The sequence below is a fragment of the Doryrhamphus excisus genome, linkage group LG18, assembly GCF_037039965.1.
Source record: "Doryrhamphus excisus strain RoL-2023G ecotype Guam linkage group LG18, RoL_Dexc_Guam_v1.1, whole genome shotgun sequence".
In the NCBI taxonomy this organism is placed as follows: domain Eukaryota; kingdom Metazoa; phylum Chordata; class Actinopteri; order Syngnathiformes; family Syngnathidae; genus Doryrhamphus; species Doryrhamphus excisus.
This window is the reverse complement of record NC_136374.1, coordinates 8978494-9004167: the sequence shown is the minus strand read 5'-3', so window position 1 is coordinate 9004167 and position 25674 is coordinate 8978494. Positions and strand designations below refer to the sequence as shown.

Genomic DNA, 25674 nt, shown 5'->3' with positions numbered 1-25674 from the left:
GAAGTGCAGGCCTCACTTGCCTCAGTTCAGTTCAAAATGGGCGGGGCATAAACCAAAAGTGGGTAGGGTTTAACCAGAATTGGGTGGGCTTAAATTGGTACATTATTTTAAGTCTGAAAGTGACATAGATTAATCAGAATTTGCCATATTTATATTTATATTTATATTTATATTTATATTTATATTTATATTTATATTTATATTTATATTTATATTTATATTTATATTTATATTTATATTTATTAATTTATTTATTTTTATTTATTTATTTTTGTGAAATCCACCAACTTTATTTTTAAACAATTATCATATATGTTTTAAGGCTGTATAACCACTCACCATACACTTTTCTCAGACGGAAAATAACATTTTCTCACATTTCTTGTTTAATCACTATCAAAAATGTTTTAATCTTCCTTTGAATTTTACTGATCAACTTACAGGTTGGAGAAAATAAATTATTAGTCATGTATTTCAATCCTGTAACTGTGCCTTTTCGTATTGGAGCTGTTTTTGTAGTGCTTTTGTATCCTTGTTAAAACCTATATTGCTGCAGTTGTTCCGTTGCAGTCTTCCTCTTTCAAACTGAAGATTAATATACAATATTCCATTGTTTAGCCACTTAACTTCTACAGTCCAGAAGTCCAACTTTTTGTTTTGTATGTGAAAAACTTGCAAACAAACAATCAGGACTCAGACTAGACACTCAACTCCCCACAATGCATTTTTTTTTTCCTGATTTTGTGTTGATTATTGAGTTCAGCTTGTGGCATCCTACTATGTTGGAGCATTGTCATTTGTTTGCTCAATTGCTGGTTTCTTGTTGCTACACATCGGGTCTCATCTCGCGTATCCTGGGGTCGCATCTCAACGCCGCTATGCCAAGACGTGACAGAAGCCTGGGCATGAAGCATGCTCAAGACCATCTGGGACAGTGTTGATCCTATCTCTTGGAAAACTTTTCCCGAGGGGCATATGATATGTTTTTCAACCACAAAATGAACTTCTCACAAGAGTTTGTCTGGTAAATTAATTTAATAACACGGTCTAGTCTGCATAACATGGCCAGCATGTACACATTGTAATTAGTTTATCCTACGACACTAAAATGAGACATAAGGACAGTATAACAGCAATGTGACTTTGTTACAGACAGTGACTCTTATATTTAATAGATACGTCATTAAGAACATTAGAAAAAGAAGTGCTCTCTAGTGTTGGGTGTCTTTCCTGGTGTCCTGCTTGGATTTGATCATGGGCTCCTCTTGCACCTTTCTTTGCTCTTTTGTCACTTCAGAGAATCCTGCAGGATATTAAAAAAATATTGAAAAAATATCATTTTCACTGCTCATTCACTGGATAATTACACTTTTAGGGATTTTCTTTTCTGATTGATAAAATAAACATAGACACGTATTTGTCTAACTCAGGTGGGGGAATACTTTCTACCAGTCTTTGTTTGTTCTTGCAGTTGCAGTCGCCCTTGGTTTTACGACTTGTATTTGCATTTTTAGTTTTTTCGATCATTTCAAGAGTGTCCTCCTCATTAATGGTGATAAAACGTTCCATTTCTAATATTCTGTTTGCTGTTTTCCCTATTTGTCTTTCGCCGGGAGTGTCAACCGCTGACATGTTGACAGAGCACAGACGGCAGCAAAACAAACGCTGTGTGTTCACGCTCGTGTGCTGTTCTCTGATTGGTTGTTTCACGGGCACGATACCAGAGTGGACAGCTACGGGGGCTGATACTGGACATGGTTAAACTCTATATTTTATCAGTATCACTGCCCTGGGCTTTGACACAGTATCATTTCGGCCTTTTCCTGTATCATTCATGGGCGCTTTCTAGGGTACAGGACCAATTAATACTGTAGTATGTGATAATATGATGAGATCAACCACTGCTGTATCATCTGCATTCTTGAACAGCAAAGGACTTAGCACACCTCCCTGAGGGGAGACGGTTTGTGGCCGAGTGCTGAAAAGAGGTGTGGCCCCACTTTCACTCTCTGTGTGCAATGACTGAAGAAGACCTCATTCCAAAGGCAGGCTAAATATGGCAGTGAGAGGTTGTTAAGTTTTGTTACCAGCCTGTTCGGGATGCAATGAACAGAAGCCTGGCATAGTACCTGTACCTACGTTCAAGGTGGGTCAGGGGGATGTGAAGGTGAAGGACTGAAGGACTGTGGTTATGGATTAACCTGTCAGGTTTGCCCCGGCAGGACTCTGCAGGTCTGCGTCACCAGACCTGAAGGTTGTGTTCCTGTCCCTCAGCAGGGTTCTGTCCTCTCTTGTCATCCAGAATGTTTGGCTTGTATATGACACCATTACTCTCCTTTTGGCTCCCCTTTTTGGTCTTGTGGCTTCGCTCAGTCCAGGTGTAGCAGCTTTAGTTATTTTTGGTACCTCTCGCCTTTTGACTTTCATGTGCCAAGTGGACAATTGATGTTGATCAAATAAAGTTTTGTAAGGGTTCTGCATCCCTCCTCCAGCCTTCAAACCAAGCTTGGGGGTATACTGCCAAGCGAGTTTAGTGTGTTAGTGAGGTGTGTTGAGTGTAAAGCCAGGCATGATACAAGAAATATATTAAAAAGTGGCAACCCAACAATTTAGTATTTCTTGGGGATAACAAATATTGGTTGCAAAAATAAAAAATCCATAGTACAAAAGATATTTTTAATATTATTTATAGTAATAATAATGAGTAATAGTTATATTTACAAGAATAGTTATATTTATATTACACTAATGTGTTTTTTTAGGACAAAATTCACAATATAAGTCATTGTTTTGACAAACCAAAAGTCTTAATTATCTTAATTATTTTAATATTACAAGAAAAAAACAACAATAGTAAATTGTGTTATGAGAATATAGTCAAATTTTCGGGAGAAATACGTTTTAATATTAAAAAGCAAACATTTGGCAAATTATAAGAATAAAGTATTTTTGGAGCGGGTTTGGGGATGTTATGCTAGGCTAGGTTAGACTATGCTATGCTATGCTATGCTATGCTATGCTATGCTATGCTATAATGTTACAGGAGTAAAGTTACTTTTCTGCCGTTTTGTAAAGTTGTGGTAATACAAGAATCAAGTAAACTTGTAACAAGTAAACTTGTGACTTAAAACAGGACCTAAACAGGCTATGCTATGCTATGCTATGTTATGCTATGCTATGCTATGCTATTCTTGTAAAGTTGTGGTAATACAAGAATCAAGTAAACTTGTGACAAGTAAACTTGTGACTTAAAAGAGGACCTAAAACAGGCTATGCTATGCTATGCTATGCTATGCTATGCTATGCTATGCTATGCTATGCTATGCTATGCTATGCTATGCTATGCTATGCTATGCTATGCTATGCTATTCTTGTAAAGTTGTGGTAATACAAGAATAAAGAAATAAACTTGTGACTTAAAACAGGACCTAAAACAGGTTGTATGGTGGAATAAAGTAATTAGCTCATTATTTGAGAAGGGAACTTTGGTGGCTTTGCTGCATTTTTCTGTTTTGCATTTCGGTTCGGTGACAGCCTTTGTAAAGGTCATAGAAATAACAAACAATAAAATGGGACTGACCGTTAGACCCGCTGTCTTTCCATTTGAGCTTGTTGTCATCGGTGTGTCGCGTCCACGTGGAACGGAAGCTGACCAGCTCGGCTGTGATGTGGGCCAGACTCCACTGCAGCCCCCTGGAGCTCTCCTTCCACAGATTACTATGGGCACACGTAGTACAGCATATCACCATGTTATTTCTGGACGTTGTAACCAGGCAACCATCAGAGAAAGTCTTTCTCGTCAACTTCAATATGGCAAAGTGTGACTTAACATCTCAGTCTCTTCATTGTTTCAAATAAAAGAGATATGAGTGGTTCAATATGAAGATGATGAGTTCTCGGAAGGTGGATATTTTTCATCTGAATTCATGCTAATGTAGACAGCTTCTGACTCCTCATCTGTTGGAACCATATACTGTCATCTTGGATCATGCGGCTAGATGACATCTCGCAATACTTAGTTAACACGTTACTATGGCAGCCAGTAAGGCACATGTAAAACATCTGGAATCAAGAGGCCAAACGACCCTTGATGACTCCCGTCCAAAAAAATGTAACAACAATTCAAGTGAGCTAATGTTGCAAAAGGAGTAAATAACAAAACAGAAACCACAGACCAAAGTTTGGGAAAATTCCATTGAAGAAAAAATGTATGGGAATAAAGTCTAAATATTATGGGAATAAAATTACAATATTACACTAAGCTTTACAATAATAAGTTGGAAAATTTTTAAAAAACAGCAAAAATGGAAAAAACAGCTGTAATTTACAAGAATACCGTCAAAATATTAAGACACTTAAAAAAAATAAAATAATAATTCAAACTTTACTAAAAAATATAATTTATATAAACTATATGAACTATTTCCATTATATTCCCTTATTCAAATATACTTTAAAATACATTCCAAAACATAAAGAAAAATTAACTTTCATGTTGTCATGATGGGGTTTTGCATGAAAATTAATTTTTTTGAGGGAACAATGGAAATGTATTGCATCTTGGAATAAGGCAGGAAAAGTAGGAAAAGTCAAGAGTACTTCCCGGATGCACGATATTGTTATTATTATCATTTCACAATTTTTTATTTCATTGTTTATTTAGGAACTAATAAATTATTGGAGAATTATCTGCTATCAGTTTTGTGTGTGTGTGTGTGTGTGTGTTCGACCTGTGTCTATTACAGGGGTCCAGTGGACCAGGGTTCTCCTCCACCAAAGGAACCACTATCTTCTCAGCCATGTCGGTCAATAAAGAGAAGGTCGGGTATACGATGAAGTCTATGAAACCTGCAGGAAGAAAACTGATCTTAATGTGCAACAAATGCGTTGAATTAAAAAATATATATATTGTACAACGTACCGATCTGAGATTCGGCCACCAGGGTGCTTTTTCGATCACACAGAGGAGAGAAGGGTAGGCCCAGTTCCGCCTCTCTATCACCCTCCCCGTGGGAGAAAGAAGAGATATCTTAAAAGCCATCCCATTCAGGGTGCTTCAAAGTAATTACCTCACAGGTAGAAAGGAATAAGTGGGTTTTAACTGGAACATAAAAACTCCTAAGAGGCTTGTTTTGTTTGTGAAGACAAAAAGCCAAGCTGCCAAAGAACACAAGACCTCCTACTTAAAGTACTCACTCACAGGAAAAGAATGGCATTTTAAGAGGAATAGAGGAATTATTAATAACTATTCCAATAGTTACAATATTATTTGAAAAAAGTTGAAATATTCCAAGAATATTTTTTCTTGTATTTTCATTCATTCATTCATTTTCTAGCGCTTTTTCCTCACGAGGGTCGCAGGAGCTGCTGGAGCCTATCCCAGCTGTCTTCGGGCGAGAGGCCCTGGACTGGTCGCCAGCCAATCACAGGGCACATATAGACAAACAACCATTCACACTCACATTCATACCTATGGACAATTTGGAGTCGCCAATTAACCTAGCATGTTTTTGGAATGTGGGAGGAAACCGGAGTACCCGGAGAAAACCCACGCATGCACAGGGAGAACATGCAAACTCCACACAGAGATGGCCGAGGGTGGAATTGATCCCTGGTCTCAGAGCTGTGAGGTCTGCGCGCTAACCACTCGACCACCGTGCAGCCCTTTTTTGTATTTTCATTCATTAATTCATTAATTCATTCATTTTCTACCGCTTTTTTCTCATGAGGGTCGCGGGGATGCTGGAGCCTATCCCAGCTGTCTTCGGGCGAGAAGCGGGGTACACCCTGGATTGGTCGCCAGCCAATCACAGGGCACATATAGACAAACAACCATTCACACTCACATTCATACCTATGGACAATTTGGAGTCGCCAATTAACCTAGCATGTTTTTGGAATGTGGGAGGAAACCGGAGTACCCGGAGAATGCACAGGGAGAACATGCAAACTCCACACAGAGATGGCCGAGGGTGGAATTGGACCCTGGTCTCCTAGCTGTGAGGCCTGTGCGCTAACCACTCGACCACCGTGCAGCCCTTTTTTGTATTTTATCAAAAAAAATACCTAATAATAATAATAGTACAAAAATTAAAAAGAGATTTTTAAAGAAAAGACATCTCACTCCGGAGGCCTCAAACTAACAGTTTAATGTTGCCCCCCTGTGACCTGCACCCCCCCTCCTGCACAGTGACAACTGTGACTGGCTGTCGCCTCTCCAATTCTTCCTCTACTCAAGAGAGCTTGCAGTGTAAATGATAAATGGAACATCAGACTTTGGGGTGTGTTTGATACGCTCTATCCATCTGGACAGCTTCCCTTTTGATGGATGTGACCCATTCACAAAGCACTTGAAGCTTTCTGGCTCCTGGTTCCTACCTGTCTAAAAAACTCCTCCATCAGGGCTTTGGTCCATCGGGAGTGCAGCGTCCAAGGTTTAGATGGATGGCTGATGTCAGCTGTGTGAAGTAACAGAGACAGTGCTTTGGACTTCTCAATTCTGTTGGAATAAAATCAAAATCAAAACATTTTATGCGTATGAAATAGAGAAGTAGAAGCTTGAAGATGAATTACCGTTCCTGTTGTTGTAGGCAGGATTTCATCGCTTTGACTTGGAGGAGGTGAGATGACATGTCTGTGGACAACACCATCTCGATGACGAGTGAGCGTAACTCCCTATACACAATCACACATGCACACTGATTACTATTTATAGTAACAAAGTAGAGCAAAACAAATGAACTTTATAAAGCTAATGCTGAGTTTTGATTGACATTATCAGAATGGTATTCATTCAATTTATTATATCATGCATCACTATCCTTTTTAAGTAGATTTTGCTATTTGATTGCATTAAAGGGCATTTAAAAAGTCACATTCATGAAATGTACTTTAATTTCATCAAGAAAATGACCGACATGCCCATGTGTGAAAAAGCCCTCTAAACCTAACAACTGGTTGGGTTATTATGTTCTTTTTCTGAAATGCAGCATTAATTTCTGGCAAATTGCAGCATTATTGTTATTTTTGTTCAGCAGTGGTTTTCGTTCTGGAACTCTGCCAAGCTGGCCGTTCTTGCCCAGTGTCTTTCCTATGGTGGAGTCATGAACACTGGCCTTAATTGAGGCAAGTGAGGCCTGCAGTTCTTTGATGTTGTTGTGGGGTCTTTTGTGGCCTCCTGGATGAGTCGCCGCTGTATTCTTGGGGTAAATTTTGGTTTCTGGGAAGGTTCACCACTGTTCCATGTGTTTGCCATTTGTGGATAATAGCTCTCACTGTGGATTGCTGGAGTCCCAAAGCTTTATAAATTGCTTTATAACCTTTTCTGCTTGAACTCAGGTGTGATACACCACAGTTATGTTTTATCGGGGGGACAATTACATATTTCACACCACTGTAAATGACCTTTTTTTAAAGAACATACTTTTATTGTCATAATATTACAATTTATTTCTTAAAAAATAGAACTTTATTGTTGTTGTATGATATTATAGTAACATAGTAATATATAACTTTAATTGTAGTATGATCATATTCTAATAATGTAATATTACATCCGGAAAAAAAATCAAAAATGAGTATGCGGATTGAAAAGATCCGCTCTGGCGACTCCGTAATCGGGAAAAAGCCAAAAGAAACAAACAAAACAAGAATAAAGTTATATTTTATCATACTACATATTATGTCACAATAATATAATACAAGAAAAAAGTTATATTTGTGTTCTATATTGGGAAATAATCCGTACTATTACAAGAATAAAAGCATATTGTTTTGAAGAAAAACATCATACATACTCAAAAGAAATATAAACTAGGGATGAGCGAGTATACCGTTATCTATATCTGTATCTGTTCAACCATCTAAATTATCTGTACCTGTATCCGTATTTGGAGTGGGCAGGGTACAAACCAGAGGTGGGTGTGGTTTACCTGGAAATGGGCGGGGCTTAAAGCAGTACATTGTTGTAAGTCTGAAATTGACATGGATTGATCAGAAGTCGCTATGTGTATTGTTTATTATGCAACTTTTTTACAGCGTGTGTGATCCTTGTGATTTTATTTTATTTTATTTTATTTTATTTTATTTTATTTTATTTTATTTTATTTTATTTTATTTTATTTTATTTTATTTTATTTTATTTTATTTTATTTTTAAAACACCCGTGCAACAAAAAACCTGTCTCCTACAGTGTGTATGTTAAAATGTAACATCTTACATCCATTCCTCTCGAGTCAAATGAATGAAGATGTTCATTTGCTCATCCTGCAGGAGTCGGAACGCTGCGCTCAGGTGATGACTTTCCTGGACCGCCCTGTCATTGTAAATCAGAGCAAACTCGGACCTGACGGAGTGAAGAAGAAGATGAAAGTTGCAGGTAGAAGGACAAGTCGGACTCTAAACTGGTGGAATATTTACCAAGCATTGTAGACAAACAAGGCATAATATCTGTAACACAATAGGCTATAGATATTCCAAATGTGTGTAATCCAAATATTGGTCTAAACCAGGGGTCAGCAACCCACGGCTCCAGAGCCGCATGTGGCTCTTCAGCCTCTTTGTTGTGGCTCCCTTCGCAATGCAATGCTCAAGTATTAAGTATTTAACACCCGAATCTGGAAAATACGTATCTTTGTAGTGAGTTTTGAAAAAATTCTGACTTTCTGTGAGGCCCTATACTTGATCAACTCGGCTTTTTTTCCTCTGAACTACTTTGATACCCCAAAATTCCCTCCAAATCTGGCAGTCAGTCAAAATCTTTGGAGACTCGCAATTCGCTGCACATTAGTTCAGGCGTCGGGTATTGAGATTTAACCAAGATGATACTATCATTACCCTATGAGTTGGCATCCATCACACATGCACACTGCACTTCTATTTATTGTATTCTGCTGTTAAAACTTGTTAAAAAAAGATTAAAACTTTCTAATTTTATAAGATATTTTTATTGAGATAGATTTATAAGATGTTTTTAAATTATGTTTTGCGGCTCCAGTCTATTTTTCTTTAGTGAGGGAGGGGGTAAAATGGCTCTTTTGATAGTAAAGGTTGCCTACCCCTGGTCTAAATGTAATCTCAGCTTGTTATAGTCTTGGGCTTAACCTGGTCTCAATTTCCCAAATTGTCAGTCTTGAGTTGGTCTCAATTTCTTCAAAGTCTTCAATTGTTCTCAACTCCTTCACTTTTGATTGGTCTCACCTCGGGATGAATGAGTACACCAATAATCTGTATGTGTATGTGTATCACGCATCTAAATTATCTCTATCTGTTTCAGAATGGGTTAGCGTGCAGACCTCACAGCTAGGAGACCAGGGTTCAATTCCACCCTCGGCCATCTCTGTGTGGAGTTTGCATGTTCTCCCCGTGCATGCGTGGGTTTTCTCCGGGTACTCCGGTTTCCTCCCACATTCCAAAAACATGCTAGGTTAATTGGTGACTCCAAATTGTCCATAGGTATGAATGTGAGTGTGAATGGTTGTTTGTCTATATGTGCCCTGTGATTGGCTGGCCACCAGTCCAGGGTGTACCCCGCCTTTTGCCCGAAGACAGTTGGGATAGGCTCCAGCACCCCCGCGTCCCTCGTGAGGAAAAGTGGTAGAAAATGAATGAATTTTTTAGAATGGGCGGGGTATAAAACGGAAGTGGGCATGGTTTGCCAGGAAATTGTCGGACATAACCCGTAAGTGGGTGTGGTTTAACCACAAATGGCTGTTGCTTAAAATTGTTATATGATATGAAATTAACATGGATTAATGAGAAATTGCTATAGTTATTGTTTATTATTCATCTATATGTGTACTGTGTATGTGTGTGATCTCTAAAACTTCTTAGTTTTTAGTATCAACTCTTCTACAACTTTGTTTTATTTTTGTTTCTTGAATGTGCCGTTCACAGACCCATAAAAATGGGTCCACGGGTCACACTGTGGACATCCCTGGTTGACAAATTTCACAAGGAGGCGTGTTAACAAATTAGTATGTCCATGCTGTGTTCCCGCTATAAGCCAAGGTAGGCTTCCACCGTGGTGCACACACACACACCAGGTTGAGGTGTAGCAAGCCTGTTGTGAGGATTATACAGTTTGCATGACGAGAAAAACACTACATTGCTTTATTTATTTATTTATTTATTTAAAGTCCTTCAAAGTCTTAGTCTTCACCTGGTCTTGACCTTGTTCTGACTCCCTAACGACTAAATGTCTCGGTCTTGGCTTGATGTCAACTTCAAGTCAAATGCAGTCAAGGTAGACAAACACGGTGTTTTCATTTTGGACAGTGATCCTTGTACTGTGTTCCAAAGTAAAGCACACAATGCTACTGTGAGCCAAGAGACTCCTACAGTGTGTGGATGGATTAATGGCATCTAAAAACTACAGTTACAGCACTAAAGGACCTATTTATGTACATTATGTATATACAGCTGCTTCATTGAGCGGAAAAAAGCATCTTACTTTGTGTGGATGTGAAAGTTGTTTGTGGTCCCTGTGTGCTCGTAGTCGTGGATCGTTGCAGCAAAAAGTGCAGCCATGACCTCCAACTCTGTCAGCCAATGCTTGGTAGACACAGCAAACACAACACACATCAGTCTAGGATTATTTTGGATCATTAACCATGAAATTGTCACGATTGGGTCTACTGTACCACAAGTCCAGAGCGCAGCAGTAGGCAGTGCAGCGTCTGGGTGACATCGGCGGCGTGTACGTGGTTGTGGTAAGGGTTGTTGTGTTTGCAGTATCCTCTCTCCACCGCCGACAGGAACTGTGTCAGACTGGAGATGGGGATCTATACCAAATCAATCATGTCAGCCCTTTGTGGACTACATCAAATCTCAAGTCTTAACTTAGTGTCAAAGTCTTGTTCTTCGTTCATCAAAGTCTAAAGTCTGTCAAATATTTGTATCTTAAACTGCACTCAACTCCTTCAAAGTCTTGGGCTTGACTTGGTCTCTACGTCTCTAAGTCTTAGTCTAAACTACTCACATTTTTTCCTCCAATACAAGTTTTAAAGTTGACTTTGCCTGAAGTCTTTAAAGTGAAAAAACGCATTTCATCAAATCTTGCTATTCAACTTCTCATTAGCCACGTTTACATGAGGAGTTTTTCTCATTCCGAATAGAATCTTTCCAAATGACCTTTATGACCGAAAACATGGTATACATGGAAAGGAATATTCCAATCTCTTGTCTACATGCGCCGCTATAATCAACCAGAATAGTCAATGGGGCATGCGCAGTAAAACGTAAACACCAACATCACGTGATACCGACTTCCTCAAGTTTATCTTTCACTTGTTGGAATAACTCCGTATTGACAGTTATTCGTTCGTTCAGTCTTGAAATTTAGTTTGAATCAAAAACGAACTTTCTACAGCAGTACAGTGCCGATTGCTCGCCTCCATTTTTTTAAATCAAAGAACATCTGGAGCTGCGTGTTACGTCATATCTCAGCATTCGCTGAAAGAACGCACCTGGGAACAGGAAAAGATAAAGTTCAATCTTGCTAATATTTTATAATTAAGCTTGGCACATGTTTTATATAGATATGTATTTTCTTTTTTAATAAAACTGGACTTGTGAATGGCGTATAGAAGGGTTTAGATTCTGTTCCACAGATGGCGCTAATGCACACGAAAGCTGCTTGCCAACCGCCAATAAACAGCAGAAGAAGAAAAACATGACAAAGAAGAACGCAGTCTGACAACTTTCCGTTTTAGCGGGTACAAGATACCTCAATCGGATTCGGGAAAGGAATATTCGATATAAGGATATCTGATTATATATTAATTTGGATTGGCACTTTTCTTTCGGAATGAGGTGTATACAAAGGTTAGATTCTTTCCGTTTGAGCAAAAAACCCGAATGCAATTGGAATATTTGGGTCCATGTATACATGGCTAATGTCTCCTCACGCCTTCAAATTGTAGTTTGAACTTCACAAATTCCAGGGTGAAAGTTGTGGTCTTAACTTGGTCTCAAACGCCTCAAAGTCATTGTTTTAACTTGGTCTGGACTGCTTCAAATTCTTAGTTTTAATTTGTTCTTGACCCAAATCCTCACAGTCTTGACCTAGACAAAGTTCCAAAGACTCTTCCGAAGGATTGCATGTCGTGAAGGTGTCAGACCTTGAAGCGGCTGTTGAGCTCATATCTGGTGATGAGCTCAAAGAAGAGCGTTTGCAGGGCATGATCAGAGCTGGCTGCATTCAGGGCAAACACATCAAAACTCCATCGGTCAACATCCTTTGGAGATGGAGAAGTAAAGACGACGTCATTATGCACAATTCTTGCTCAAACACAAAGTGAGATTCATTGTTGGCTTACCCTCAGACAGTTTACGACGGCTGCAGGTTGGTTGGGCATTGCGGCCGTGTAGGCCCTCTTGAACATTCTGGATAATGTAATGTAGTGTTTATGTTAAGTTCACCTACAGTTCACATGCTGAGACTGTGCAGCGTGCTCATCTCAGGAGGTGTTTATATAAATCCTCGAAGTCCCCATACACATTGGGAAGGATGTTTTCATGAGAAAAGGGGGCCGATGTTTAACTGTCCACTGCTGCTGACTATGTCCTCTGCGGTTGTGTCTCATCTCAACGTGGAATGCTACACATTTACAATCTTCATAGCATTGCTAACTACTGCTTAGTCTATTCTGTTTTACAACCGTACACCGACGCCGTGATTAGCTGGAATAAAAATAATAAATCACGACTTGATAAAGAAAGACGAACGAAAGAAATTGTGTCATACCTCTCCACAAATATCCCAGCCTGCACAGCGTGCACAATGCTGCGGAACTTGGGCTTCTCATCCGTACGCCGTCCGGGACGTCGTACCCTCTGAGTAAACGTCGATGCAAGCCAATCGGTGACCTCTGCAGGCACACCGTCCGACTGAAGCTGCTGGAGGTCGTCTTCAGACTCTAAGCACTGCCTAGCACACAGACACACACATACAAAAGATTTTTAATAATAATAATAATAATAATACATTTTATTTCAAAGCGCCTTTCAGGACACCCAAGGTCGCTGTGCAGAAGATAAAAAAACACCAATATAAAATACAAAAAGAAACTTCGGACTGTCCAGTCTCTACTACCGGATCGCATTCGGGTTCCAACACATGAGGCAATATCTTGAATGCGGACATTTTAGATAAATTTACATTTACTATCAACTCCTACACCATTTATCAACTCCTGTAAAGTTGGGCTCGCAGATAGCAGCACAAACCAGAAATCCTTTTCAGCACATGGGAGTGGGAATAAATTAAAACAGACTGTTTTTTGCGGGAAGCATGAAATCCAAGGAAATACAGCTGAATAGGTGCAGATTCTGGAAGAACTAGAAAGTGTTGTATGCTGGTTATTGTGTGTAGCTGCTCTATAGGAGTCCACAACTCAATACAAAGGGCCGAAAAATGAGCATAATAGGTGCCCATCAATTAAATGAATAATAATACATTGATATCAATATTCATAAACTCTGAAAACAAATATATATTATCCATCCCATCCATCCATTTTCTATGCCACTTATCCAAACTAGCGTCGTGGGTGTGTACTGATGGCCGTTGCCGGTTCAAATACACACGCTTCCGGTTCATGCACTGCCCACTCCAAGTACAGTTACGGATACAGATAGTTAATATGATATACAATATGTATTATGTATTTCTGTTACATATTGTTAATTCTAATTAATATAATTATAATATATATATATATATATATATATAAATATATATATACATTTAACCATTTTCTATTACGCTTATCCTCACTAGGGTCACAGATATACTGGAGCCTATCCCAGCTGTCATGGGCGGAGAGGCGGGGAATAATACAAAACAGAATAATAATGCCAATAATAACAATAATGTCAATATAGATGTTAATGAAAACAATAGGAATACTTCCAATAAATAATAGTTATGCCATCCTACCTTGTTCCGTCGAGATAAACAGCCTCCAGTAACGACGCTGTAACATCCAGATTCCTTCTGATTTCCTCAAAGTCGACGTCTTTCTCTTCCAGCTGCTTCAAGATGTTCCTCAGCCTGAAAAACATTGAAAATGATTCATTTGTGATCAAACACAAACAAAATGGGTTGAAAAATTGTCCTTATTTAATGGTCTGTGCACATCTAATGCAGCACATTGAGATCCTATGTAATGATGCTGTATGGGATATGATTTACTGTGGGGATGTTGATTGACTACAAGTGTGTGTACTTTATATGTCATTGATTTGCCGGTTGACACTGAAGTCATGGCAGATATCCTATTCAGATCTGAATCGGGCCACATGGAGGCCAAACAATGTGTCATTGTGTCACTTAAACCATGTAGAGCAGGGGTCTCAAACACGTGGCCCGTGGGCCAAATGTGGCCTGCAAGACACTAGTTTGAGGCCCCCGCCTTGATATGAAAGTTTAATGTTAGTGCGGCCGGCGCAAGTTTGATATGGATGCTGTATGGTATCATGTACCCAGAAAAAATTATTATGTTTGACTAATGTTCATGTTAAAGGTTAAATAACTGTTAATAGTTATCCTCCCTATCTGTGTGGAAGTGGTACGTTTTTGGCTATTTAAGTTTAAAGGAAATAACTTGAAGGCTACCGTTTAGGTCGCTAGCTCTCTAGTTTGCGAGTTAGCATGTGTCTCAAGACCCTGCAGTTGCGCAATATGTTGTAAATAAAAAAAGTAGAAATGTGACTATAGTCGTGTTTTGTCATGTCTACAGGGCTCTAATAATGCTTTGTTCATTTTAATCTGAAAAAATAATTTGTCTACCCACCAACTATATGTGGTTTCTTAAGTTTTTATTATTTGCCATTTTATTATTATTATTATATTTATGTATTACTGATTGATTGATTTTCTTTATTCTTGATTTGTTTATTTATTTTTCATGTTATTTTGTGCAGAAAAATAAAAATTAAGATATTTGAGAACAGTGGAATGTTTTATCAGAGCTTTTATTGTAGAAAATCGGAACCAAAGCAAAGTTTATTCATTTTTCTGTTTTTAATAAAAGCATTTTTTTTTGGAAAACCTGATGCGGCCCAGTCTCACCCAGACCCTAGCTCCAGTGTCCCCCAAGTAAATTGAGTTTGAGACCCCTGATGTAGAGTAAATCCAGCCTTAATGGTACCTGGTCAGACAATAGCAAGGAAAACACGGAAAGGAAAAAATGTGCAAAGTGAAATCACTTGTGAGCAAATTGATTTCTAGGGCAAATGAGGTCGTCGCCGATGTTGATTTGGAAGATATTTTCATCCTAAAAAAAAATGCCTGCGGCAAAAGGGGCATCATGGCTGCCAATCTTTCCATGACAGCACAACTTCCCATGGTTTGGCTCTTATGTAAGGCACACTTGCTGTGAATTTTCAAAGTCGACCTCCTTCTCTCCTGATCTGAGAATTGATGTTGCTGCTCGGACTGCCCAAATAAGGGCATCATCAATCACAACTAATTGCAAGCACACGCCACATAAGGAACATTCATCTCATGGATATACATCTCCAAAAAGCTTCAGCAGGTTGTTGGATTCTCCATGAGAAACCTCATCCTCTGTTTACATAAAGTGGATTTATCCTCTCATTCCATTTGTAAAGCAGTTGACTTGCCAGTTGCGATACTGGCGTTGAAGTGTTGCCAAGCCGTGCCATTGCCAGGGATGCGGTCCATCGCTTGCAGCTTTTTTTTTTTTCTTTAGCGTTTATCACGGTTGCTGCTGCCTTTTAGAAAGCTGTCAAGCCATAAAAATAGCAAGCGTCTGAATGTCACCACTCACTTTGACTGTGCAGATAACTCTTCTTTTGGCAGCAGGAGAGACTTCTGACAGCGCTTTTCCAGGAAATGACTCGTCAAGAGCACTTGTGGACTTTTGTTTATAGACGTCAATGACGAATCTTCCTTCTGGCAAAGACGCTGTTGTAAGTACACAATGGAGTGTCGCTATGTCTTACTACATGCATACAAGTCTTAGCATGTGACCTATTTCCTGTACTTTTGCAAAACATTTAAGAGGCCAGGAACTATATTTGGTCATGTAAAACATGATTTCAGTCGGTCCAGTCCAGATAATCATGAAAAACATAAATACTGTAGCACAAAATTGAGAACATAAGTGGTGTGAAAATGTTTCAGCCCCCCTTTCTTTCCCACACTTAAATCAGATCATTGCACAACTCAACAAAAAATGCATTTTTTTTTAAATTAAACTAATTGTTATTAAACTTATTATTACTTATTATTAAGGAAGAAAACAAGTCTAAACCTACATGGCCCCATGTGGAAAAATTGATTGTCCACTAAACCCAATAACTGGCGGGGCTGCCCTCAGCAGCAACAACCGCAATCAAGCATTTGTGATAACTTGCAATGAGTTTCTTACAGCGATGTGGAGGAATTTTTGCCAACTCATCTTTGCAGAATTGTTGTAATTCAGTGTCAATGTGACAAAGTGTCAAATGATTTCAGCAGAGGCCGAGCATTTTTTTAAATATAGACGCAATAATTAAAAACTGATAAGCACATTTTCACTCAAATTAAGGTGAAATTTGATGTCATCAGGATTTCTTTTTCTTGTTGAATTAATCTTTTATATAAAATATTAAAATATATTTATCAAAGTGTTTTTTGACATTGTGTACTTTAACACATGCTAATGTTCTAGAAGGATTATTTTGTTATTTCTAGCTAATACTTGACATCAAATAAAAATCTATTTTAACTCCAGATATTGTATTAATATTTCTTACCTTAGTAATTATTAGTAGTAGTATTAGTAGTAGTATTGTATAGTATAGTATATTATTGATAAGTCATACAGTTTTTGTGTCAATGTGAAGACTTAGTGATGAAAAATATTTATCAGTAAAGGATAAAGACGAAAAATCTTGGTCTTTATTTTAACATTGGTACATATATGCTGTACATTTTATTTGTATTATATAATTTATATAAATATATAATATATTTGTATAAATACGTAATTGTTACAGACCTAGGGAGAATGAGGGTGAATGTACAGATCCATGATACAGCCATTTTTTAAAAAAAATATTATTTGCTTATATGACTACTCATCATTTTATTTATTATTATTGTTGCTATTATTATTGTTGTTATTATTGTTATTATTATTGTTATTATTATTATTATATCAATATTTTATTTAATTATTAATATAACAATATCATATTTTTTTGTGCTGCACTGTTTGTAAAGGTGGCTAAAAAAAGTAATTTCGATGAAATATCTATCTAAAAAAATAATGAAATCATTTTTATTTTTGGCCCCAGTCTTTATCAAAAGTAACATCGCTTAACAAAGTTTATTCCAGCCTTTTGTGACTTTCTTGAATGACTTCAAGCTGTACCCATTCAACAAATTCATATTCATATTTAACCCAAAAAGTGGTCAGCTTTTGTCTTCTGTGTGTTTATTTGTTTGGGTCTGCCACAGCAAAAGTAAGGCCACGTACACCACGATCAAAGTTTGGACTTTGACCAGCTGATGCAAACACAGCAAACCAAAAGCAGAGTCTATTTCCTTCCCACCAGAAGAAGCACGAGTAAGCCAGTCAAGTGTTCCTGTAAGAACTTGGACCGGCAAGTGTTGCTGCTAAGTATAGGCAGAGTGGTCAACACATGACATGCCATCAAACCCTGCTTGAGGTTTGCAGGTTTGCTCAAAGTGTGTTCAGTAGAATCCAAACCACAAGTTCTCCTAAATTCAGGAGAGATTCATGACAAAGTCCTGGTGTGATGTCTACACGCTGTTGTCCTCCAGATGCACAGCACCAAAGCTCTTACCTGTTGATGGGCATTTGGAGACGTTTTTTACGGATTCGCAGCAGTTCAGCCATCCCGCATTCAAGCTGTGCCCTGATGGACCCCAGAATTTCCCCCCAAAAGGCAAAAACTGTACTAAAAAACAAGGAATATTCTAGAGCACAAAAAAAGCACTGAGGCAAACGTGTGTGTCCTGAGAGAGAACTTGTGTTTCAACTCATCCCACCCACTTTTGGGGGGACCTACTCTACTTCATTCTGATTGGCCTGGATCGTGTCACACTGTGTGCGTGCATGTGTGTGTGTGTAAATGTATGTGCTTTGAGCATCTTTGTCAGTGTGTGTGTGTGTGCACAAGTGTGAGTGAGTTGACCTCACTGATGAAGTGTTGACTGCGAGCCTTTCAAGCAGTGTGTACTTAAATCCCAAATGAGAATTTTTCCAGCGCAGCCACAAATCAGGGCCACAGAGACAGCCTTTCACTGAAACCCACCAGAGTCACCCCCACTCGTAAACAAAGCTTGTCCTCCAACGGCACCCACAACAGCGCCATAGAGGCAGAATCTTAAGAGGGTGGGGTCATTGGGGAGGGGTTATGTAATCCTTTTTTAACACCAGCTCAAATAAAGTTGATTTAAAAGTATTTTTTTCTTTATTTTTCTCAAGCTGCTGCAAACTCCCATGAAGTCCTTTTGTCTCATAATTGAAACAAATGGCTGCTCTAGATTTTTATTATTATTGAAATGTAATATCACCTTTCCAGCTAGATACTCATTCATCAAATAAAAGTCCACTGTAGCTGAAATGAGCTAAAATAGGTGTGTGTGTGTGTATATATATATATATATATATATATATATATATATATATATATATATATATATATATATATATATATATATATATAATTCTCATTATATTACATCTGGACTAAAAAAAATGTCACAAAATCGCAAACTTGGCATTTTTAGTCAAAAGAATAGTTTTTAAAAATCAGTTTTCCCCCCCACAGAAAACACAACTAAATGAACATAAATTGGTAACAATTTATAAATATGTGATTATACAGGTAAAATGTACAGCATGCATGTACCACTGTTAAAAAGCCCAAAATTATGTCTTTATGCTACAACGTTAATATGCTTTAGTCAGAGATTTCACACTTTGATCAGCAGTCCTTGAATGCACCATAGCTGCGGACTATAGGTCACTCTGGCAGTCACATCAATCAAAAAATGCATCATGAAGAGGACATATATATATACGTATATATATATATATATATATATATATATATATATATATATATATATGCATATGTATATGGGTATATATATATGCATATGTATATGGGTATTTTATAGTCCTGTTAAAAATAACTTGTTATAGTCGTAACTCATTCTTTAATATTCTACCGCTTATCCTCATGAGGGTCGCAGGTGGTGCTGGAGCCTACCCCAGCTGTCTTCGGGCGAGAGGCGAAGGTACACCCTGGACTGGTCGCCAGCCAATCACAGGGCACATATAGACAAACAACCATTCACACTCACATTCATACCTATGGACAATTTGGAGTGGCCAATTAACCTAGCATGTTTTTGGAATGTGGGAGGAAACCGGAGTACCCGGAGAAAACCCACGCATGCATAGGGAGAACATGCAAACTCCACACAGAGATGGCCGAGGGTGGGATTGAACTCGTGGTGTGACAAATATGCAAAAAAACAAAAACAACAGGAAGAAGGCAAACTCCACTGAATTTTAATATATTTGTTATAATTATATTAATATATTTTAATATATTATTTGAATATTAATAGCATAAATAGCATCTACTGTAATGTCTAACCATAAAGACATGTGGCTGAAAAGACAAACAATTACTTTCAGTAAGAAAAGGTAGGAAGGTGGAACTTAAAGAGAAACACACGTCATCGCAGAGTGGTGAGGTCATGAAATCCTTCATCATTTATAAGTGAAACATTTGTATAAAGGTGCGACATTGCCAAATGACTGGCAGACATTCATTTCTAAGTGAGTAATTCAAGTTCAGTCAAGAGCAGACAGCCATTTTTAGACGATGAGGAAAGAAAGTGTTTCATTTCAGCAAATCGATAAGATCAGCTAAGGTTGTTAAAGTCCTCCCTTTCTGTCTCTTGTTTTTTTTTTTTTTTTTTTTACAGTTCTATATTTTCTATCCATGTCTCGTCTTTTAAGGAGTTAGTGGAGTGCTGAAGTGCAATGTGACCAGGGGAAAGCCCCCTTGCTTAAGTCCATCACCTCCCCCTCTGTGCTGGTACCACTTTGGCTCACTGGGTCAGTCTGACTCTCATGCTCCCATGCTCTTTGACATTCTACAATATATCGCTAAAATGAACAGAAGTCACATCAAGGCTGGTTTTGTTTTCTCAAAAAGCAACCGGTGATGTCCAAGAAGGAAGAATAAAGACACTCAGAAGAATTCTACTGTACGTTGGGTTTTACAAGAGATGTCCTCTGATAGGTTTTGTCAAAGTAAAGATGAAACTATAATGGAGTCATCTGAGAACATTCTTATTCAGGCTACCCACTTTTGATGTTCTACTTTGCATATTTATTTCCCTCCTTGGTTTGTCATCTCACAAGGGCATCTTGGTCAAGTTAAAACTAATCCAGGAGTTCAAACTAGATGGCAAACTCCAAGAAGTATGAGTGTGTATTGCCGTAGGAGCAGCCTTATCTGAACTGCATCTTTCATGCAATTCTGCCAAATTCCTATCTGTGATTTATAAAATGTAATCTTAATCCAGTGATCAGGAGCATACATTTAAATAAATTTAACCCCTAACTGTAATCATAATCCTTAAACTGAACCATACTCTTAGTAATCACCAAATCAACCAAATTTTAACCCTAACCCCTAAATCTCAACCTCTAACTCCCTTACCCAAAGCGGACCATTACCTGAAACCCTGTCCATCGAATCCATCTCATTTAAAGGAGACATATTATGCATGTTTCACTTTTCTGACCTATACATTGTTAGAATGTTGTATTCTTGTGTTAAACAATGCCAGAGTTTCAGAAAATTAGGTTTTGAAAGAAGTTTGGGATGACTCTGAATCCTCGGTTTCAGAGAGTTTTTTATAAAACTGGCTGTTTGTGACATCACAGTGACTCGAGCTTCCTTATATGGGCATGTGCTCTAGACAAGATACGCTTGAGGACTGCTCTTTCAGGAAATCTTTCTACCAGGCAAGCTCAGGCAGAAGTGGTTGAAGTTGGTGATTCCCAGAAAGGGAAAAATATTTCACATGGGACTGTTTTTGTGGAATGAGAAATATCTGCCAAACTGTTGCAAAAGCCAAAGGGGCATTAATGTCGGGCACACTATGCCTGCAGTCAGTAAACTACGTGACCACTCTTTGAGTTCATACACGGTAAATTAGGGGTCTCCAACTAGTAGCTCATGAGCGAAGAGTAGATAACTTGTCAAGTAGCTAGCAAAGGCTTTATTCATTTATTATCAACTCCTATACCCACAAAATTACAAAGTGGAGTTTGGCAGTAGTTGGGAAGTACTTGGGAGTGTGACCAATCACAGCAGAGTCGCGCCGTGGGTGGTATAAATGTTGGCTTTTGAAATTTGAAATTCATTTTGAAAATCCAAGGAAATACCGCTGGAATAGGTGCCAATTTTGGAAGATCTATACATTTGTCTGAGCGGGTTATTGTATGTAGCTGCTCTATAGGAGTCCACAACTCAATACGCAGAACTGAAAAATGAGCATAAAGGGTCCCCTTTGACCGTAACACATAACTAACTACACTAACCTAAACATTCAACAACACTAACCATATTTTACTCTAACTTTACTGCAATCCCTTTTTACCTAACCTATACTCTAACCTAAACATTCACCCTAACCATATCATACCCTAAACTTGCCATAATCCTAAACCCAAACCATACACTAAGTTTACCGTAACCCTAATCACCCGATCCACCTAAATTGACAATAACCTCTAACTCTAACCTAAACATTCTCCCAAACCATGCCATACCTTCACCTTACCATAGTCCTAACCCTAAATCTAATCTGAATCTGTAATCCTAAACCCAATCACTAACCTTAGCCAATTAACCAAAACCTTTGACCCTCAAATCCAAATTTCCTTAGACCTAGTAGAAACGCTATTTTACCTTTATTGTAACCTTAACTTTTGACACAAACCTTACCATTTCTCGAACCACCCCCACACTAAATTTAACCCCCAATCCTAACCCTAGACACTGACCAAACCTTAACCCCAAATCTGTAAGCACAACTTTAATACTTTAGCCATTTAATCCTAAACCTTTGACCCTCTAATCCAAATTTCCTTAGACCTAGTAGAAACGTTATTCTAACTTTTTTGTAACCTTAACTTTTGACACAAACTCTAACTACCATTTCCCGAACAACCCTACACTAAATTTAACCCCCAATCCTAACCCTAGACCCTGACCAAACCTTAACCCCAAATCTGTAAGCACAACTTTAATACTTTAGCATTTAATCCTAAACCTGTGACCCTCTAATCCAAATTTCCTTAGCCCTAGTTTAAACGTTATTCTAACTTTATTGTAACCTTAACCTTTGACACAAACTCTAACTCTACCATTTCCCGAACCACCCCACACTAAATTTAACCCCCAATCCTAACCCTAGACCCTGACCAAACCTTAACCCTAAATCTGTAAGCACAACTTTAATACTTTAGCATTTAATCCTAAACCTGTGACCCTCTAATCCAAATTTCCTTAGCCCTAGTTTAAACGTTATTCTAACTTTATTGTAACCTTAACCTTTGACACAAACTCTAACTTTACCATTTCCCGAACCACCCCACACTAAATTTAACCCCCAATCCTAACCCTAGACACTGACCAAACCTTAACCCCAAATCTGTAAGCACAACTTTAATACTTTAGCCATTTAATCCTAAACCTTTGACCCTCTAATCCAAATTTCCTTAGACCTAGTAGAAACGTTATTCTAACTTTTTTGTAACCTTAACTTTTGACACAAACTCTAACTACCATTTCCCGAACAACCCCACACTAAATTTAACCCCCAATCCTAACCTTAGACCCTGACCAAACCTTAACCCCAAATCTGTAAGCACAACTTTAATACTTTAGCATTTAATCCTAAACCTGTGACCCTCTAATCCAAATTTCCTTAGCCCTAGTTTAAACGTTATTCTAACTTTATTGTAACCTTAACCTTTGACACAAACTCTAACTTTACCATTTCCCGAACCACCCCACACTAAATTTAACCCCCAATCCTAACCCTAGACCCTGACCAAACCTTAACCCCAAACTTTAATACTCTAACATTAACCCTAACCCAACCCTAACAACTGCATAAGATTTTATGACTCTTCTCCCGACTGACTCCAACAAGAGACACTGGCTTCTTGTCAAGTCTTATTGGTCCCTAATGGATGTGACGTGTGTTTGTCCACCCCCCCACCCCAAGTCCTTTCTGAAGATTACCTGCCCTTTTCCATACAGCTGCTGTTGGCCCTCTCCCTGATGGAGTCGTCAAACAAACCAGTGTTTGAAACAAGCCATCTGGCCATCAGGGTACCGTCCTAATCCCCCTAAAAATGCTCTTATGTTACAGATCGTAAATAAATTAGCTTCAGTCTTTATTGGCTTGCTACTTGGTCCAATATTTCAACCCTGAACCAAGTTTGGATTTAAGAACTGTCTGGTTTTTGTGTAGTCCTGTTTAGAGATGGCTGGACAAACAAACCTTTCTGACAGCGGGTTAATTCTTAAAATGCCACAGAAGGTTGCTCCTTTTTAGATCGTTTTTTGTTTTATCTCTTAGTTTACTTGTCATACTACTTATCTTTTAGTCTCCCCCGTGAGGATGATGAGGATGATGGATGCTCACCCTCTAATCTCAGAGGGAGAAATTTGATTCTGCAGCGCCATAAATCTCTTCGAAATGTTACAAGCCTCCACATGGGAACTGAACTTCCAAGAGGCCGAGGGTGCTGAGGGGGCATGAAGGGTGGTCTTTTTTGTTTTTACAATTCTGGAATCCAAAATAGCTTTCACCCAGTGGTTTTTAGCAATGCTCAAAGTGTCTGGTTCGTGTACAGAAAATATCAATTGATAAAACGCCAAACCCATAGGGAGCTTCACGGGTCTGGAGAAGAAAAAATGGTCATAGTTATGGATGTCGCAGTACGTCGTAATCACACTTTGGCACATACCTCAGTTTTAAGGTCACGGTTTGGTTCATTTTCAGGACTGTAAGGGAACAAAAAGGCAAAAAAATATGGTAACATTACCATTTTTATTCCTTGTACAGGTTTATGCTAGGATAATGTGAGTTTTTACCTGGTAAAACTACAACATCTTTATTGTAGTAATATTATTACTATTTCCAGTAATATCACTACTTTTTTCCCCTCGACGATTATGATTTTTTTGTAGTGTAATATGACTTTAATCTGGTAATATTACTACTATTTCCATTACGACTTTATTCTTGATTCACTTAGTTCTGTAATATTACCACTTTTTCCCACTTTGTTTTGTCTGGCAAAGTCCTTGTAACATTCATTCATTCATCCATTTTTTACCACAAAGTAAAGTAAAGTAAAGTAAAGTAAAGTAAAGTAAAGTAAAGTAAAGTAAAGTAAAGTAAAGTAAAGTAAAGTAAAGTAAAGTAAAGTAAAGTAAAGTAAAGTAAAGTAAAGTAAAGTAAAGTAAAGTAAAGTAAAGTAAAGTAAAGTAAAGTAAAGTAAAGTAAAGTAAAGTAAAGTAAAATTTGGAAAGCAGGAAGTGAATAAATGTAACAGTTACTGAAGTACCAGATGGAGGGGTAGGATTTAATAAGCTTTGCTTCTTCCTACTCCTTTTGGACATGTGGAACTGTGAACTGATTATGTGATGCATTCAATTGTAATCTGATGCATGTTCAAATGAAATAAAACCATTACCATATCCTAACAAGAGCCTATCCCAGCTGTCTTCGGGCGAGAGGTGGGGTACACCCTGGACTGGTGGCCAGCCAATCACAGGGCACATATAGACAAACAACCATTCACACTCACATTCATACCTATGGACAATTTGGAGTCACCAATTAACCTAGCATGTTTTTGGAATGTGGGAGGAAACCGGAGTACCCGGAGAAAACCCACGCTTGCACGGGGAGAACATGCAAACTCCACACAGAGAGGGGGGAATCGAACCTGGGTCCCCTGGCTGTGTGGTCTGCGCACTGGATACCACTACTCAGTGGAAATTTTCTTAAAATTTTGATCAGGAGTTTATTGTAATTGGGTTATATAGTTAGCACCTTAGCTTGACCATATAGCCTTTAGCTCATATGAGAAAGCTATTACCTTAGTTAGCATAAGTTTACTACAAATGAACAGTGTTACCAGTATTATAGAAATAGAGTGGATAGACATCATTAATGCAATAAACAATGCAGCTTCTATGTAGCACTACAGGAACTAGGTCATGTCACTCAGCACTGATCAACTGGCTGCGTTACAAAAATGATGTAGTTGGTTTTCTACGTTACCGGTGTGGTGTGCTCCTCCACGTCGCAACAATCAAGTGTCTATCCAGCGGTTCCCTGTGAAGCTTGTCAGCGTGTGTCATGACCTCTGTCCCTCAATGCACGCATGTGTGTGTTAGAAAGCAAATAAACACAAGCCTTATAGCGTTACTATAAATCCAGGATGTGGTATAGGTGCGTTGACCTGCTTTGTTAGCCTGTACTGTTGCTTTGTGTTTACTCTAAAACATAGTCTGTGCCTTTTCCTCTGTGTATGCATGCAGTGTGTGTGTGTTGGTGTGTGCATGCGTGTGTATGTA

The 25674-nt window shown here is 38.3% G+C and overlaps 1 protein-coding gene across 3 annotated transcripts; it reads right to left on the bottom strand.

Annotated features, from left to right (window-relative positions):
• Positions 1 to 1016: 1016 nt before the first annotated feature.
• On the bottom strand, positions 1017 to 25469 carry LOC131106384 (dual specificity calcium/calmodulin-dependent 3',5'-cyclic nucleotide phosphodiesterase 1B-like). 3 transcript variants are annotated; one of them, XM_058055372.2, is made up of 14 exons: positions 25379 to 25469; positions 13940 to 14053; positions 12746 to 12928; positions 12318 to 12384; positions 12120 to 12236; positions 10641 to 10781; positions 10451 to 10551; positions 8219 to 8344; positions 6574 to 6675; positions 6379 to 6499; positions 4922 to 5003; positions 4731 to 4848; positions 3581 to 3717; positions 1017 to 1303 (listed from the first exon to the last, which is right to left on the bottom strand). In XM_058055372.2, the coding sequence occupies exons 1-14, from the start codon at positions 25456 to 25458 to the stop codon at positions 1212 to 1214; spliced, it is 1581 nt and encodes a 526-aa protein (XP_057911355.2). In that variant the 5' UTR covers positions 25459 to 25469; the 3' UTR covers positions 1017 to 1211. The 3 variants fall into 3 exon arrangements, with proteins under 3 accessions (XP_057911355.2, XP_057911359.2, XP_057911356.2); XM_058055376.2 differs by having other exon boundaries at positions 4744 to 4848; XM_058055373.2 differs by lacking the exon at positions 25379 to 25469 and adding an exon at positions 17821 to 18102.
• Between the last annotated feature and the right edge of the window lie 205 nt (positions 25470 to 25674).

What these genes read in the sequence shown, in the direction of transcription:
- LOC131106384 (XM_058055372.2), bottom strand. Translation starts at nt 25,458, where the DNA reads ATGACACACGCTGACAAGCTTCACAGGGAACCGCTGGATAGACACTTG. An exon ending in TGCTGCGCTCTGGACTTGTG is followed by an intron (nt 10,552 to 10,640) that starts GTACAGTAGACC and finishes GTGTCTACCAAG; the next exon opens with CATTGGCTGACAGAGTTGGA. An exon ending in GACCCCTGTAATAGACACAG is followed by an intron (nt 3,718 to 4,730) that starts GTCGAACACACA and finishes GTGTGCCCATAG; the next exon opens with TAATCTGTGGAAGGAGAGCT.